Here is a 14,613-nt window from a genome sequence, read left to right as displayed (position 1 = left end):
AAAAATCTGTTACTAGTGTTTAGAACGATAACTAAATATGGTGGGCTGTTGGAACATGGTTCAGGAATGGAGTTTCATGAGAATTCTGAGCACGTGTAAGAACACACCAAGAAAACAGGACAAGAGTCTTGAGATGTGTTTCTTGAAAACATGGAATTGTTTCTAGAATGTGGTTGCATGCTCCTCCCAGGTGTAGTAGATAGGAGTTGAGATTGCCAGCCATTGTTATTCAATTAGATGTTTAAACTATCCTTTATATGCCTCTATGGAGGAAGAGGCTTTAGCCAAGTACGACTTACTCTTGTGATTGTACACAGCTTGAACTCATGAGAACTTTATTCAGGTGACTTTTAACCCTCAGGGTATAAACTGTGTGGAGCTCGGAATAAAGTTGGCCATTGCAAGAGACTCAGTCCACCTAACTTATCGGCTCTATTCTCCCAGGTCCCACCCCTTCTTGAGCAGCGACAGTGGATATGAAGTAACTACACAAACATTTTATAACACTCCAAACTTTAAAAGTCTGGGCTCAGCCCTCTGAGCCCAAACACTGCAGAGTAGGAGACTGCTGATTTTCCTTTTTGGGTCTAATAATAAACGCTCAGTGTCAATACTAAAACTGCTGAGACTAAAGAAGTCACCTGATGTTCTGGCCTAGTTGTACACCCCACCATGTCCCCATCAAATCAGGTCTGACAACCAGGGCAGACACCCCTGCATCATACCAGTGGGCTGGTGGCCGTGGGACAGACAGCTGTCCCTTTCTGATAAAGCCAGGCTCGTTAGCTAGTGACTGGAAGACGTCAGTACTTTGACTATGTTCACCTCAACCCTAAAAGTACCTGGAGCTGGCCAGTTCCTCCTTTCCAAGCCAGGAAGAACTCTTCTACAGCACACAATCTTAACCCTTTGAGAGCAAGTGAGATGCAGCTGCAGCAGCACAGATTAAATAAGTTCTCCTCCTCTTCCTTTTTCGAGATAGAGTTTCACTATGTAGCTCCAGATGGTTGGAACTTGCCCTATAGACCAGGCTGATCTTGAACTCACATAGATCACTTGCCTCTTCATCCTATGATCTGGGATTAAAGACCATACACCCCCATGCCAGGTTAAATATAACATTACTCTGATTTCAGCAATACCTAAAACGGACAGAAATAGTACAAAGCCACCAATGCTGATGGAGATACATGAGAGAACCATAATCTCAATTTCTCCAAGAGACAAAAACTGATCTAAAAATTATGTATTTTCTTAATTTACACTCTCATACATAAGTGCTTCAGGATTTCCTATTATACACAAGTATATCTTAGCTGAGAATAGTGTTATATAGTGATTTCCTCTGAACTGAAACAGTCTGTCTTTAAGACTAAGAAAGTAAACAAAACTTACAAAGCTCAGGAGGCATACAACTGACAAGTATCAGGAAGTTCCTGAAACTCAGGAAATTCATAAGCACACGTCAAGTTTATATAAGCAGAACTCGCTGGATCTCCTACTGGCTCAGGCACAGGATGCTCCAGGGATGTAGCTTACCCGAACCATCACCCTAGTTTGGGCGGGCTTTCTGGGGGATGCTAGTCGAGTTACCTATGCTCTTGTATGTAATCCCTTCACTCATACAGGTAATCCCAATAAACTATTTTTTTGTCTGTGAAATATTTTTTTGTCTGTCACCAGGGTCCTATCTGGGATGAATAAATGTTTACCTGAAAACGACCCTCATACATAAATTTAATCACTAAGTTATCTACTTATCCCAACTCAGACTGAACTTAGAAGCTGCTTTGGAGCCACTGGATGAGCAATTGCCCTGGCAGTGTTAATCAATGTGAGTTCTTGCTCCATCACTCACTCACTCACTCACTCACTCACTCACTCACTCACTCACTCACTCACCATCAGTAACAAAAACAGATGGGGATGGGACGGGCAGTTCAGCGTTTGCTGTTCTTCCAAAGGAACTGTATACATGGATGAAGCTGTCAAAGAATAAACTTTTTAAAAAGTACAGACAGAGACAAACCTTTGGTATATATTCTGAGATGCCTAGCCATAAAAATAAACATTTACCATATAAATAACAGTACAATTAGCTCCCCTGAAGGTTATCAGTGCACCGTGTTCATTCTTAGCTAAGTTCTTAGAAATGAATGCATGTGTTCATGGCCTTTCATACATATCACCAGAAATGGTCTTCAGAAAACAAAGTTAGGGCTAGAGAGATGGCTCAATGGTTAAGAGCATTGCCTGCTCTTCTAAAGGTCCTGAGTTCAATTCCCAGCAACCACATGGTGGCTCACAACCATCTGTAGTGAGGTCTGGTGGCCTCTTGTGGCCTTCAAGCAAACACACAGACAGAATATTGTATACATAATAAATAAATAAATATTTAAAAAAAAAGAAAACAAAGTTAGTTTTGGTTATCAGTCAGGGGATTATCGACATATTTTTTTATTACAAATAAGTCCAACATGGTAATAATACCATAGTAAACATTCTATTTTTAAATTTATAGGGCTAGGCTGTGTTGGGGAATGCAGACCCTCAGACCCTGAATTTTCTGTGACCCCTTACCTGCCAGAGTAAACAACTTGATTTTTTTATGCTTGCAATTGCTCTGAGCACAAGACCCTTATGAGTTCCTGATGGCAGGAGAGTGGTTTCCCCTGATGGCAGGGGAGTGGTTTCTGGTGGACTTGCAGGTGAAAAATCCCAAGAGTTAGGGTGTGGCCATTAGTCAAGGAGAGCCCTATTATAAGCTGTCATGAAACATAATAAAAGGGGCGCTCTTGTTTCAAGGATGACCTGTGTCTCTGTCTGTGTGTGTGTGTCAATCTCCAGCCCCTTGCCTGACCCCAAACTGTCCTGTGGTAGACAGGTGAGACAGTACAAGGCTGGGCATAGAGACTGATACCTTTAATCCTTGCACTTGAGAGGCAGAGGCAGGAGGATCTCTGTGAGTTTAAGACCAGCCTGGTCTATATATTTGAGTTCCAGGACAGTCAGAGCTGCATAGTGAGACTCTGTCTCAGAAAACAACAAACAAAATTATGATGGCTCAATGGTTAAAAGAACTTATTGCTCTTACACAAGACTCTAGTTCAGTTCTTGGCACCCACATTATGAGGCTCACAACCACCCATGACTTTAGCTCCAGGAGATCTGATGCCCTCTTCCTGCCTCCATAGGTACTTGCATGCATATGGCATACAACACATAAATAATAATAAATAAATACTACTGAACTGGAGATGTAGCTCCGATGGTTACTGTCCTGCTTGAGGATCTGAGCTAAACCCCCTAAAGATACGCTAAAAAAAAGCCAGTCATGGTATGCCTACAATTCTAGTACAAGGTGTTAGGACACAGTCCAAGAATGGAGTCGTGTGAGAGGAATTCTGAGTACTTGTGTGAAAACTCCAAGAAAACAAGACAAGAGCCTTAAAACCCAGTTTCTTCAATACACAGAATTTGCTCTTGGAATGTTTTCACACTCCTCCCAGGTTTAGTGGGTAGCCGATGTGGGATGTCCTTCTGTATGCTGGAAATATGATTTTTTACCACTGGTTAATAAAGAAGCTGCTTTGGCCCATGGCAGGGCAGAATATAACTAGGCAGGCAACTGAATACAGGGAAAAAGGAAGGAAGAGTCTGGGAGACACTGGGAGACGCCAGAAGCCGCCATAGGAGCAAGATATGATGTAATACCATGTCTATGTGGCAATACATAGATTAATGGAAATGGGATACTTTAAGATGTAAAAATTAATAATAAGCCTGAGCCATCGTCTAAACAGTCTGTAATTAACAGTAAGCCTCAGAGTGTATAATAGGAACTAGTGGGCAGGTAGGAGTGAGCTCATTCAGCTGTTGTTATTTACAGGCCTCTATGGAAAAACATGTTTTGTCACGTGCAGCTTGTCCTTGTGATTGCACTTTATTCAGGTGACTCTTAAGTCTCAGAATATAAATTGTCTGATACTCTGAATAGAGTTGGTTATTGTATGAGTCTTTAGTCTGATCCTGCTTGCCCAGGTTCACTCTACCAGCTAAAACAGTAAATGTTGGGAAAGGCACACAGGAGGATCCTTGGAACTGTTGGCTGGCCCGCATGACCCTGTCTCAAAACAAAAGGGTAAACATCACTTAAGAACTATGACAACCCTGAGGTTGTCCTCTAGTGTCCATACACATGTACACACAGGCATTCATGCAACACACACACCCTGTTCTAAGACAGCAGTATAGCATATGATATCCTGAAAATGTCAGTTTATAGTTGAGCAATAGAAGACAATCAGAAAGTAGCCATTTTGGATCATGGATGTATTTGTGGAAGGCTCTTCAGTAGACATCAAAGCTATCAACTGCATCTTCCCCAAACCAGGCTATGAAGACCTTGTCTTTTTGGGACCAACATTTGTATTTTCTTCCCTAATATGTTTGAAGACTTCTTGGAAAACACACCTTATCATTTAGATCTGTCTTTATCCTTTAATGACTACAGATATTGATTATTCTTTCAAACACTCCCCTGGGAGACAAATTACTAAAAGGCCTGGACTTACTTTGATTGTGCAGAGAAGTTTGCGGCTGCAAAAACAGCCGCTTCGACTTCAACATTATCATGGGAATCCAAACTCTGCCGAATACTGTGATGGGCATTCTTCCTCTCAGGGATGATTGACGCCAGACTTCCCAGCATCCTACAGAAACAGAGAAACCCAAGATCAGAAATACAGTGAAGGAAAAGGAAGGCAAGCTAGATATCGACTCAGAAAGTTTAGGTCATTCTATAAACTTCAGGCTAAAATGATTGACTTTAGGAATCTAGCAACGACTCAAATCTAAGCACATCCAAAAGCTTAAGTACAACAGAAATATTAAAATAGCTCACCTCACATAAGCTAAACTTCCTTCCCCATCCCCCTTCCCCTCCTTCCTTCCTGGCCCTGTACTGGAATTCAGAGCTTCACCCGAGCTAGGCAAGTGCCCCACCACTGAGAAACATGCCCTCTTCCCCTGCCTCTGACACATTGAGCCACATTTCCAAAAAATCACCCTGAAGTACATCTCAGGTATCGGAGCCCAAAAAGAACCTTTTGAATTATTAAAGCATCCAAATGTCAATCTTCCAATGTTGCATAAAGAAATCCACTTTAACAAAATATTAGGAACACAAAGTATCTGCTATTAAGCAGAATCACAAAGTCAGCAGACTTGCCTGCTTCTTTATCCCACATCAATGAATATCAGCATGATGCTTTTGTAAACTACCACATCAAGATTTCTCCAGAGGTGGAGGATGCCCCCTGCAGTTCAAGCCAATATTTGCAATAGTGAGGAAAGTAAAGCCTAGAAAAAAACAGACAGCTCAGTGGGGACCTGTCACCATAGCTGGCAACATGAAGTCAGTCTCTAGGACCCACGTGGTAGAAGAAAAGAACTGAATCCTGAAATCTGTCTTCTATTAGCACAAAATAAAAAGTCCAAGTTAGGCAGTGGTAGTGTACACACCTTTAATCCCAGCACTGAGGAGGCTGAGGCAGGTGGATCTCTGAGTCTAAAGCCTGGTCTGCAGAGCAAGTTCCAGAACAGTCAGTGCAACACAGAGAAACCCTGCCTCAAAAAGTCAAAAAAAAAAAAAAAGGTCAAAAAAAAAAAACCCAAAAACAAAAACCCAAAACAACCACATGAAACAAAACCTTTTGCAAGGACATCCTCAGAGAGAACACATTCATTAACATCTGTCCTCTACAGAGTTTGGTTTCTTCCTTAACACAATCCTATTAATGCTACTGAATTGTTTTTCAATGAGAAAGTCATATGGAAGCAGGTGAGATGGCACATCTTCAGAACCCGTGTACGGTGGAACAAGAGCACCAGTTTTATAAGAGTTGTCCTCTGACCTCTATACATGCATCCTGGCATGTGTAAGTGCACACTCATATGCAGTACGTACTACACACACACACACACACACACACACACACACACACACACACACAATTTCTTGTCTCTCTTTTTTTTTTTTTTTAAAGAAAATAGTTGGCAGGGCATGGTAGCACACGCTTTTAATCTTAGCAATCTGGAGGCAGAAAGAGGTAGATTTCTAAGAGTTCAAGGTTAACCTGGTCTATGTGGCAAGTTCCAGGCCAACCAAGGCTACACAGTGAGACCCTGTCAAAAACTACACAGAAACAAAAACGAAAATGCGTGTGGTGCTATTTACATCAAGACAGAGTTGTGGCAGTTCATCAGTGTGTTAGGACCGCAACAGTCATTTATGTGAGAGAGTCATGCAAAAGGACTGGTATGCAAGATACAAAAGGAAACAAAACATCTGCAATCTAAAATAAAACAGCACCACAAAATCTAAACAATCTAACAAAGGAAAATGGCCAAAAGGCAGGAACAGACACTTCTTTGTTTGGGAATATTACTTTAAGGTGTGTTACATTTGTCTATGCTGTGCAACATTTGTTTAACAATGTAAAGATGTGTTGTTTTTGTTTATGCTGCATTTGTTTAACTCTGTGAAGCTGTGTTACTTTGCCTGTCTAAAACACCTGATGGTCTAATAAAGAGCTGAATGGTCAATAGTGAGGAGGGAGAAAGGATAGGCGGGGCTGGCAGGCAGAGAGAATATACTGAAGGAGAAATCTGGAGAGAAAGAAAAGGAGCAAGAGAGAACGTCAGAGGCCAGCCACCCAGCAAGACACAGAGCAAGACTGAAAGTAAGGTACACAGAAGTGAGACAAGGAAATAGCCCAGAGACAAAAGGTAGTCGGACTGAGATAGAAAAAGGCCAAGCAAAGGCCGGGAGTTTACAAGTAACACTGAGACTCTGTGTGTGACTGTTTGGGAGCTGAGTGGTGGGCTTCCCAAAAGAGAAAAGAGTAGAAAGAATAAAACATCCCCGCATACTTTATGATTGGCCAAAGGCACATGACCCAGTGCTTCAGATCATCACCACCAGAGCAATAGAAACTTAGTCCCCTATGCACCACAGGAATGTCTAAGAGACAGAAAGCAAACAAATACATAAGACCTAAAACCTGTGCTTTTACTCAGAAAGGTGTGCAAGGGACTAGGGACAGAGCTCAAGTGGCAGAGTGATTACCTAGAATACCCAAAGGCCTGGGTTTGACCCCACCCCACCCCCAGGCACTGCATAATCCAGCATAGTTGTGCACACTTATAGCCCAGCACCTGGGAAACAGAAACAGGAGGATCAGTAGTTAAAGCTTATCTTTGACTACAAAGCCACATTTGAGATGAAGACAGTTTGGGGTGCAGGAGGCAATGTCTATAAACAAAAAGGATGAATGCTGGTAGCAGCTTTATAGCTGTACTGGAAACAATGTAGGTGTTCTTCAAGAGAACAGACTACAAACTAGGCTATAGTTGTACAATGTTAAATACTCATCACCAAAAGAGGCATGACTCTGTAATGGTGCACACCTGCAGTTCCTGATCAGTAGTAGTCCAGGTCAGACTGGGCTACAAAGGGAGAACCAGTCTCAGCTTGCCAGCACCCCAAGAGGAAAATTACTGATATGCACAAATGGGTTAATGCTGAGTGGGAGAAGTCTTATACTAACGGACATCCATGCTGTAAGAGCACATAAGGCTCCCTAAGGGGAAAGTCACAACAGTGGCTCCTCTGGGGAACTCGATGTGACAAAAGATAACTCTCTGGAAATTTGTGGAAAAAAATTCAAGACTATTAATTATTCTCTAGAGAGAGACTTTGCCACTCTCATACTGTATTGCCACTAGCCATACATAGTTGGGGCTGTTAATAAATACATACACTTTCTTAGTATTTGATTTTTCACTTGACAAAACCTTCAGGACCCTTGATGCGTACAAGCTGCGCCTCTCTGGTCCCAATTGAGTGGCTGTCTCCAGATCAGGTACAGGGCCTTTGCTGCTCTTCAAACACCAAGGCTACTACAAAATTTCAGCTCAAATTTCTTTTCCTTAATATGTTTCAAGTAGCTGGGCAATGGTGGTGCACGCCTTTAATCCCAGCACTCGGGAGGCAGAGACAGGTGGATCTCTGTGAGTTCGAGGCCAGCCTGGTCTACAAGAGCTAGTTCCAGGACAGGCTCCAAAGCTGTAGCGGCGTAAACGAATGCAGACAGTTTGTAAAGATATATATAGTTTTAATGTAGAAATAGACTTACAGAACCACCGTTCCAGCGGAGACCAGGAGAGTAGAAGAGACAGCTCGGAGCACGCTCGCCAAATTTATAGGCAGACATTAGCCCGAGGCGAACACGCCCCCTAAGGGGCGGGACTTATCCCTACATCTCCCCTTTTTGTCTAAATAAGACAGAACTAAACCAAATACAACTACATACAATAACAACAAATAATAAATATAACAAACAATATTGAGAACAAAAGCTTTGCTAAACATTCTATCTCAAGGAGTCCAAATAATGTAAAGAGTAACTACAATTATATAATCTTCAACTCAGTCAAAGATCTGAGAAGGGAATAAACACTACTCAACAAACGAGATATATCCAAAATGTGCAACAATTGACAGAGACAACTGACTACCTGGGCAATCACCCAAAGTCTCGTTTGCAATGTTGAGTCAACCAATTTTGGCTAAGGCCTAACATAACTGACATACCATTATTAAAGGCAAGGAACTTTTCAAAACTATCTTACCCTGTCTTGGCAGGATATGACAGTCCTGTTTTATCCATTGATGCACGCTCTGTATCTGTGTCAGTGGTTGAGGTATAGGCATTTCTTTGCCCAAAGGCCAGTTCTGCCAAATAGAAAGGCTCCAGGTGGAGTGTCTTTGGTGCTCAACATTCTCTCGGGAATGGAGTGGTGTTGCCAGGAGCAATTGTGTCTCACTATCACGAAACTCTGAGTTAGATTAAAGGCCATTTTCTACAGCTCTTTGAAGAGGTTGAAGATTATCTATCTATACTGAGTATAATCTCTATATATCTAAAGAACCTGATTAGTCTGATTATAAATGACAAACTTAGATGACTATTTATCTATATAATTCTCAATATCTATCTAACTTAAAGACTAAGACAATAAACAACTGTGTAACAAATGAGGATAATGGCCTCCAAATGTAGACACTGTACAAATATATATTGCAATATGGTAAATATATATCAATGCACAAACATTATATAAGTATCTTAATCAGAGGTAGAAATGTACATTGCAATATGGTAAATGTATACAATATATATATATATATCAATACAATATATGTCAATACATAAAAATGTTTTAAACAGACATAGAAACATGCATGCATACAATAGTCAATATAATTTAACTTTGTTTCAATATACAAGAATTGATACCAATATATTTGTCTAAAAGCAGTAACTCACAATTATAAATCTATAATCCCATCATTCCCTCTTTTTTTTTTTTCAAAATGATCCCTGAGCTTATAAAATTCCTCCCCCAACCTCCCAAACCCTAAATGATGTCCCTAAACCCAGGGGTAAACTTTACTGGGAGAGGGGACGTCGTCCTCTAGAATTACTTCCAGCTGTCATGGGGGCGACGTTCTTTCTGGGGGATCCTGTGAAAGTAAAATGATGGTTAAATTTCAAGATCAATGTCTTTTAAAATTGCAAATAGTCTCTGAGTATTTTGTGGAGGTCTGGCCAGAATGTTGTACAAGATGTGCACCATTTCAGCTAACCAAGTTGGGATCGTCTTGTGCAGCTGGTATCCAAAACATGTCTTGTAGTAGTGCTATCAGTATCATGACGTCATCTCAACCAGGTACAGTTGTTGTTGTGGGGCCCCATCTTCTTCCTGGAAACTTCAAATGTCACATCAGTATGTTCGCCATCCTTATGAAAGAATTGTTATTTATCTTTTCCAAGTGGCTTCTCTTCTTCAAACCGAACCTTTATTAATTTTGATGGTATCCACAATTTTTCCTCACCTGTGGAGATAAGAGCAAAACCCCTTCCCCAACGTAGCACATATCCTGGCTTCCATTGTGAGGTCAGCACATCCTTGAAATAAACTGGTTGATTTAGTTCAGTAGACTTTTCCATTATCCAATGTCTTTCTGCAGCCGTTGTTCCCTTCTCATTAGCGTTGAGAAAATTCAAGGTTAACAAAGCATTATGTAGCCTATTTCTGGGGGTGTTTTCCACCCCTTTCTGTTTGTTCAACATATCTTTTATAGTTCGATTTGATCTTTCTATGACTGCTTGACCTGTAGGATTGTATGGTATACCTGTAACATGCTTGATATTGTAATAATCAAAAAACCGTTTCATTTTCCTAGAAACATAAGCAGGACCATTGTCCGTTTTTATTTGTGTAGGTATACCCATGATAGCCATGACTTCTAATAAATGAGTGATTACTGAATCAGCTTTTTCTGAACTTAAAGCAGTTGCCCACTGAAAGCCTGAATAAGTGTCAATGGTGTGATGAACATATTTTAATTTGCCAAATTCTGCAAAGTGGAACACATCCATCTGCCAGATTTCATTCCTTTGGGTGCCCTTTGGATTAGCCCCTGCAGGCAGTGGCGTTTGGTTATAGAAAGAGCAAGTAGGGCATTTCTTTACAATCTCCTTAGCTTGTTGCCATGTAATTGAAAACTCTTTCTTCAAACCTTTGCTATTAACATGATGTTTTTTATGAAATTCAGAGGCTTGTAGCACACTACCAATCAGTAATTGATCAATTTCTGCATTACCTTGTGCTAGAGGACCTGGGAGACCCGTATGGGATCGGATGTGTGTTATGTACATAGGGCAAAGCCTGTTCCTGATCAAATCTTGAACCTGGAGAAACAATGAGGTTAGTTCAGTATCATCAGGTATAAATTCAGCAGTTTCAATATGTAAAATAACTCTTTCTGCGTATTGTGAATCTGTAACTATATTAATAGGTTCTTTAAAATCCCTTAGCACCATAAGAATGGCATATAATTCTGCCTTCTGGACAGAATTATACGGACTTTGTTCCACCTTATCCAAGTCTTCTGATTTGTAACCTGCCTTCCCTGATTTATTGGCATCAGTATAGAATGTACGGGCTCCAGTTATTGGAGCATCACGGACGATTCGAGGAAGAATCCAAGAAGTTCTCTTTATGAAGTTAAGCCGCTTGCTTTTTGGATAGTTGTTATTAATGTCTCCCAAAAAATTAGCACAAGCTCTTTGCCATGGTTCATTATCTTCCCATAATTTCTTTAGTTCATCAGCAGTGAAGGGCACTATAATTTCTGCTGGGTCTATGCCTGCTAGTTGACGAAGTCTCAGCTTGCCTTTTATAATTAACTCAGAGACTTTTTCCACATAAGTTTTCAGTTTCTTACTTGGTTTATGTGGTAAAAAGATCCATTCCAAAATAATATCATCTCTCTGCATTAAAATTCCTGTAGGAGAAATTTTTGATGGTAGTATGACAAGAATACAATCGAGCTCTGGATTCACCCTGTCCACATGTGCCTGTTGTAATTTTTCCTCAATCATTGTCAGTTCCTTTTCTGCTTCAGCTGTTAATTCTCTGGGACTGTTTAAATCTTTATCACCATCCAAGGTTTTGTTCAAATGAATTATTAGATCAGGTGTTATTCCAATAACTGGTCGTAGACTGGAAATGTCTCCTAACAGTCTTTGAAAGTCATTAAGAGTCCGTAGGCGATCTCTCCTAATTTGTGCTTTTTGTGTCTTAATTTTTTGCAAACCTATTTTATAACCTAAATAATTAACAGAATCTCCCTTCTGAATCTTTTCAGGAGCGATTTGCAATCCCCATTTAGGTAAAAGTATCTTTATTTCTTCAAACAGTCTGTTCAAGGTATCCATGTTTGAATCGGATAACAAGATGTCGTCCATGTAATGGTATACTATAGATTTGGGAAATTTCTTGCGTATTATTTGCAATGGTTGGTTCACAAAATATTGGCACAGGGAGGGGCTATTTAACATACCCTGGGGGAGAACGGTCCAGTGGTACCTCCTCGAAGGTTGAGAATTGTTATAAGTAGGCACTGTGAAGGCAAATTTTTCTCTATCTTCTTTTTGCAAAGGTATAGTGAAAAAACAATCCTTTAAATCAATAACTATGAGAGGCCATCCTTTTGGTAATAAAGAGGGCAAAGGAATTCCAGATTGCAGAGGGCCCATAGGTTGAATAACCTTGTTGATGGCCCTGAGATCTGTCACCATTCTCCATTTACCTGATTTTTTCTTAACCACAAATACAGGAGAATTCCAAGGGCTGGTAGATTCTTCTATATGTCCAGCATCTAATTGTTCTTGTACCAGCTGTTCTAAAGCCTGTAACTTTTCCTCAGCTAAAGGCCACTGCTTTGTCCATATTGGTTTCTCAGTCAACCATTTTAGAGGCAAGGCTGTTGATATCTCTGAAGGGACATCAATTGCTTGTTCTTGTACAGCCCGAATGGCCGGTTTTCTCCATTTGTAATATCTTTTAATATTATTCTCAGAACTATAGGCTCTAGAAGTAGCAGGAATGTTAATTTCGGTATTCCATTGTTGTAATAGGTCACGACCCCATAAATTCATTGCGATATTGGCTACATATGGCTTTAATTTTCCTATTTGTCCCTCTGGCCCTATACATTCAACCCATCTCGTGCTCTGCCTTACTCGAGATAGGGTTCCAATTCCCAGGAGCTGAACATTTACATTCTGAAGAGGCCAATACGGATGCCAAGATTCCGGGGTAATGATACTTACATCAGCACCTGTGTCCAGCAGGCCAGTAATAAAAATGCCATTTACACACACTCTCAGTTTAGGTCTTTGATCATTTATAGAAGTTTGCCAAAACACACGTAACTTATCTTTCTGATCATTATTGCTTGTAACAGTAGGCATGGGGCTTCCTAATTGTCCTGATGAGGCACGTTCTCTGCAGAAACTGGATATGACTGAACCATGTTTGCCATGGGGGCCTGTGAGGCCCCCCCTCTCACGTTTCCCGACTGTATCAGGTTGCCTTGTCTATCTCTTGTAGACCTGCATTCATTCGTCCAATGTCTGCCTTTTCCACATCTTCTACATAAACCTGAAGGCTGAGTCCTCCTATTTCTGTTATTTCTAGAAGATGCATTATTATTATTATTTCTGAAAGATGCATTATTATTATTATTATTTCTGAAAATCCGTTGTCTACAATTCCTTTTCATATGACCCATTTTGCCACAATTAAAACATTTGGTATTCTGGTGTCTCCTTTTACCATTGGAAATTGCTTCTTCTACCCATGCTTCAGTGCCATAATCAAATGTATCAACATTGAGTGTATGCAAGACCCATTCTTCCAAAGGCGCTGATCTGAGCTTTAAAGGCCCCAAAATCCTTTTGCATTCCACATTTGCATTTTCATAAGCCAAAGACTCAATCATTATACGTCTTGCTTCTGGGTCAGATATCCCTATTTGTACAGCCTTAGTTAATCTTTGTAAAAAGTCACTAAAGGGTTCTCTCTGACCCTGTTTAACTCTGACAAATGATTCTATTCTCTGTCCTGGGTCTTGTACCCTGTCCCAAGCCCTTAAGGCTGCTGTAGTACACATGGAGAGTGTGTTTTCATCCAAATTAGCTTGTTCCTGAGGGTCGGAAAAGAGTCCTTCACCTATAATTTTATCTAGGGAAATGTCAATTCCCTTTGCTTTTTCCTGCTGTTCTAAGAGTTTAGCCTCTTGCCTGAATAAGCATTGCCATTTCAATTGTGGTCCACTCTCAAGTACTGCAGAGCTCAGCTGGAGCCAGTCCAAGGGGGTTGCTTTGTTTGTCGTGGCCCAAGATCTTAGCATCTCTTTAACAAAAGAGGCTTGCATCCCAAAAGTCATGACAGCCTGTTTAATTTCCTTGAGGTCATTCATACGGACAGGCTCCCATGTATCCTCCTTGATGACCCTAGGGTTTCTGGAACCAACCACCTTCTCTGTTGTTATTACTGGAAAGGCAGGTAGAGCTGTCGGTAGAGCTTTGTGGAAATTGTCCCGGAGAGATTTACCCACAGATGTAGTTAAAATTTGCCCTTCTACCCTTTGCTCTTCTTCATCAGAATTTAGAAATTCCTCAATCTTTTCAATTCTATTCACTATTGCCTTCTGCAATGTCTGAATCTCCTGTCCAGAATTATGTTCCAAAGCCTTCATTGAGGATTCTAAAGTATGAAGTTTGTCCGTTAGAGATAACATCTTATCTTTGGACATAATTTTTATGGCATAAACTGTGCCTTCTTGTATTGACACTCTTTCCATCAATTTGTCATAAGCTTTAGACAAAATCCGATTGTCACATTCAGCAGTTTTGATTCTCTCAGTTAATGTTTCATTTCCTACAGAAAGGGACTGAATCTTATTGTCCAAATCAGCTGTTCCCTCTTCCATAGTAATGAATTTCTCCTTAATATCAGCCACTAATGTTTCAGTTCCTACAGAGAGGGACTGAACCTTACGATCCAAATCAGCTGTTCCCTCTTCCATAGTAATGAATTTCTCCTTAACATCAGCCTGGAGAGCCTCAAACTGATTCTTGAGAAGATTGTTATCAGCCTGGAGAACTTCAAACCGATTCTCGAGAAGATTGTTAT

General features: G+C 40.6%; 1 protein-coding gene across 4 annotated transcripts in view; it reads right to left on the bottom strand.

Annotated features, from left to right (window-relative positions):
- Ints7 (integrator complex subunit 7) overlaps positions 1-14,613 on the bottom strand; it is a 502,168-nt gene that overhangs the window by 477,857 nt on the left and 9,698 nt on the right. For all 4 annotated transcript variants that reach the window (XM_075989499.1, XM_075989496.1, XM_075989498.1 and 1 more), the window contains exon 4: positions 4,575-4,712. In XM_075989499.1, the coding sequence (XP_075845614.1) occupies positions 4,575-4,712 (138 nt within the window). The remainder of the gene's footprint in view (positions 1-4,574; positions 4,713-14,613) is intronic.

The sequence above is a fragment of the Microtus pennsylvanicus genome, chromosome 10 (assembly GCF_037038515.1).
Source record: "Microtus pennsylvanicus isolate mMicPen1 chromosome 10, mMicPen1.hap1, whole genome shotgun sequence".
In the NCBI taxonomy this organism is placed as follows: Eukaryota; Metazoa; Chordata; class Mammalia; order Rodentia; family Cricetidae; genus Microtus; species Microtus pennsylvanicus.
The sequence above is the reverse complement of the archived record's forward strand: the minus strand, read 5'-3'. Positions and strand labels throughout refer to the sequence as shown.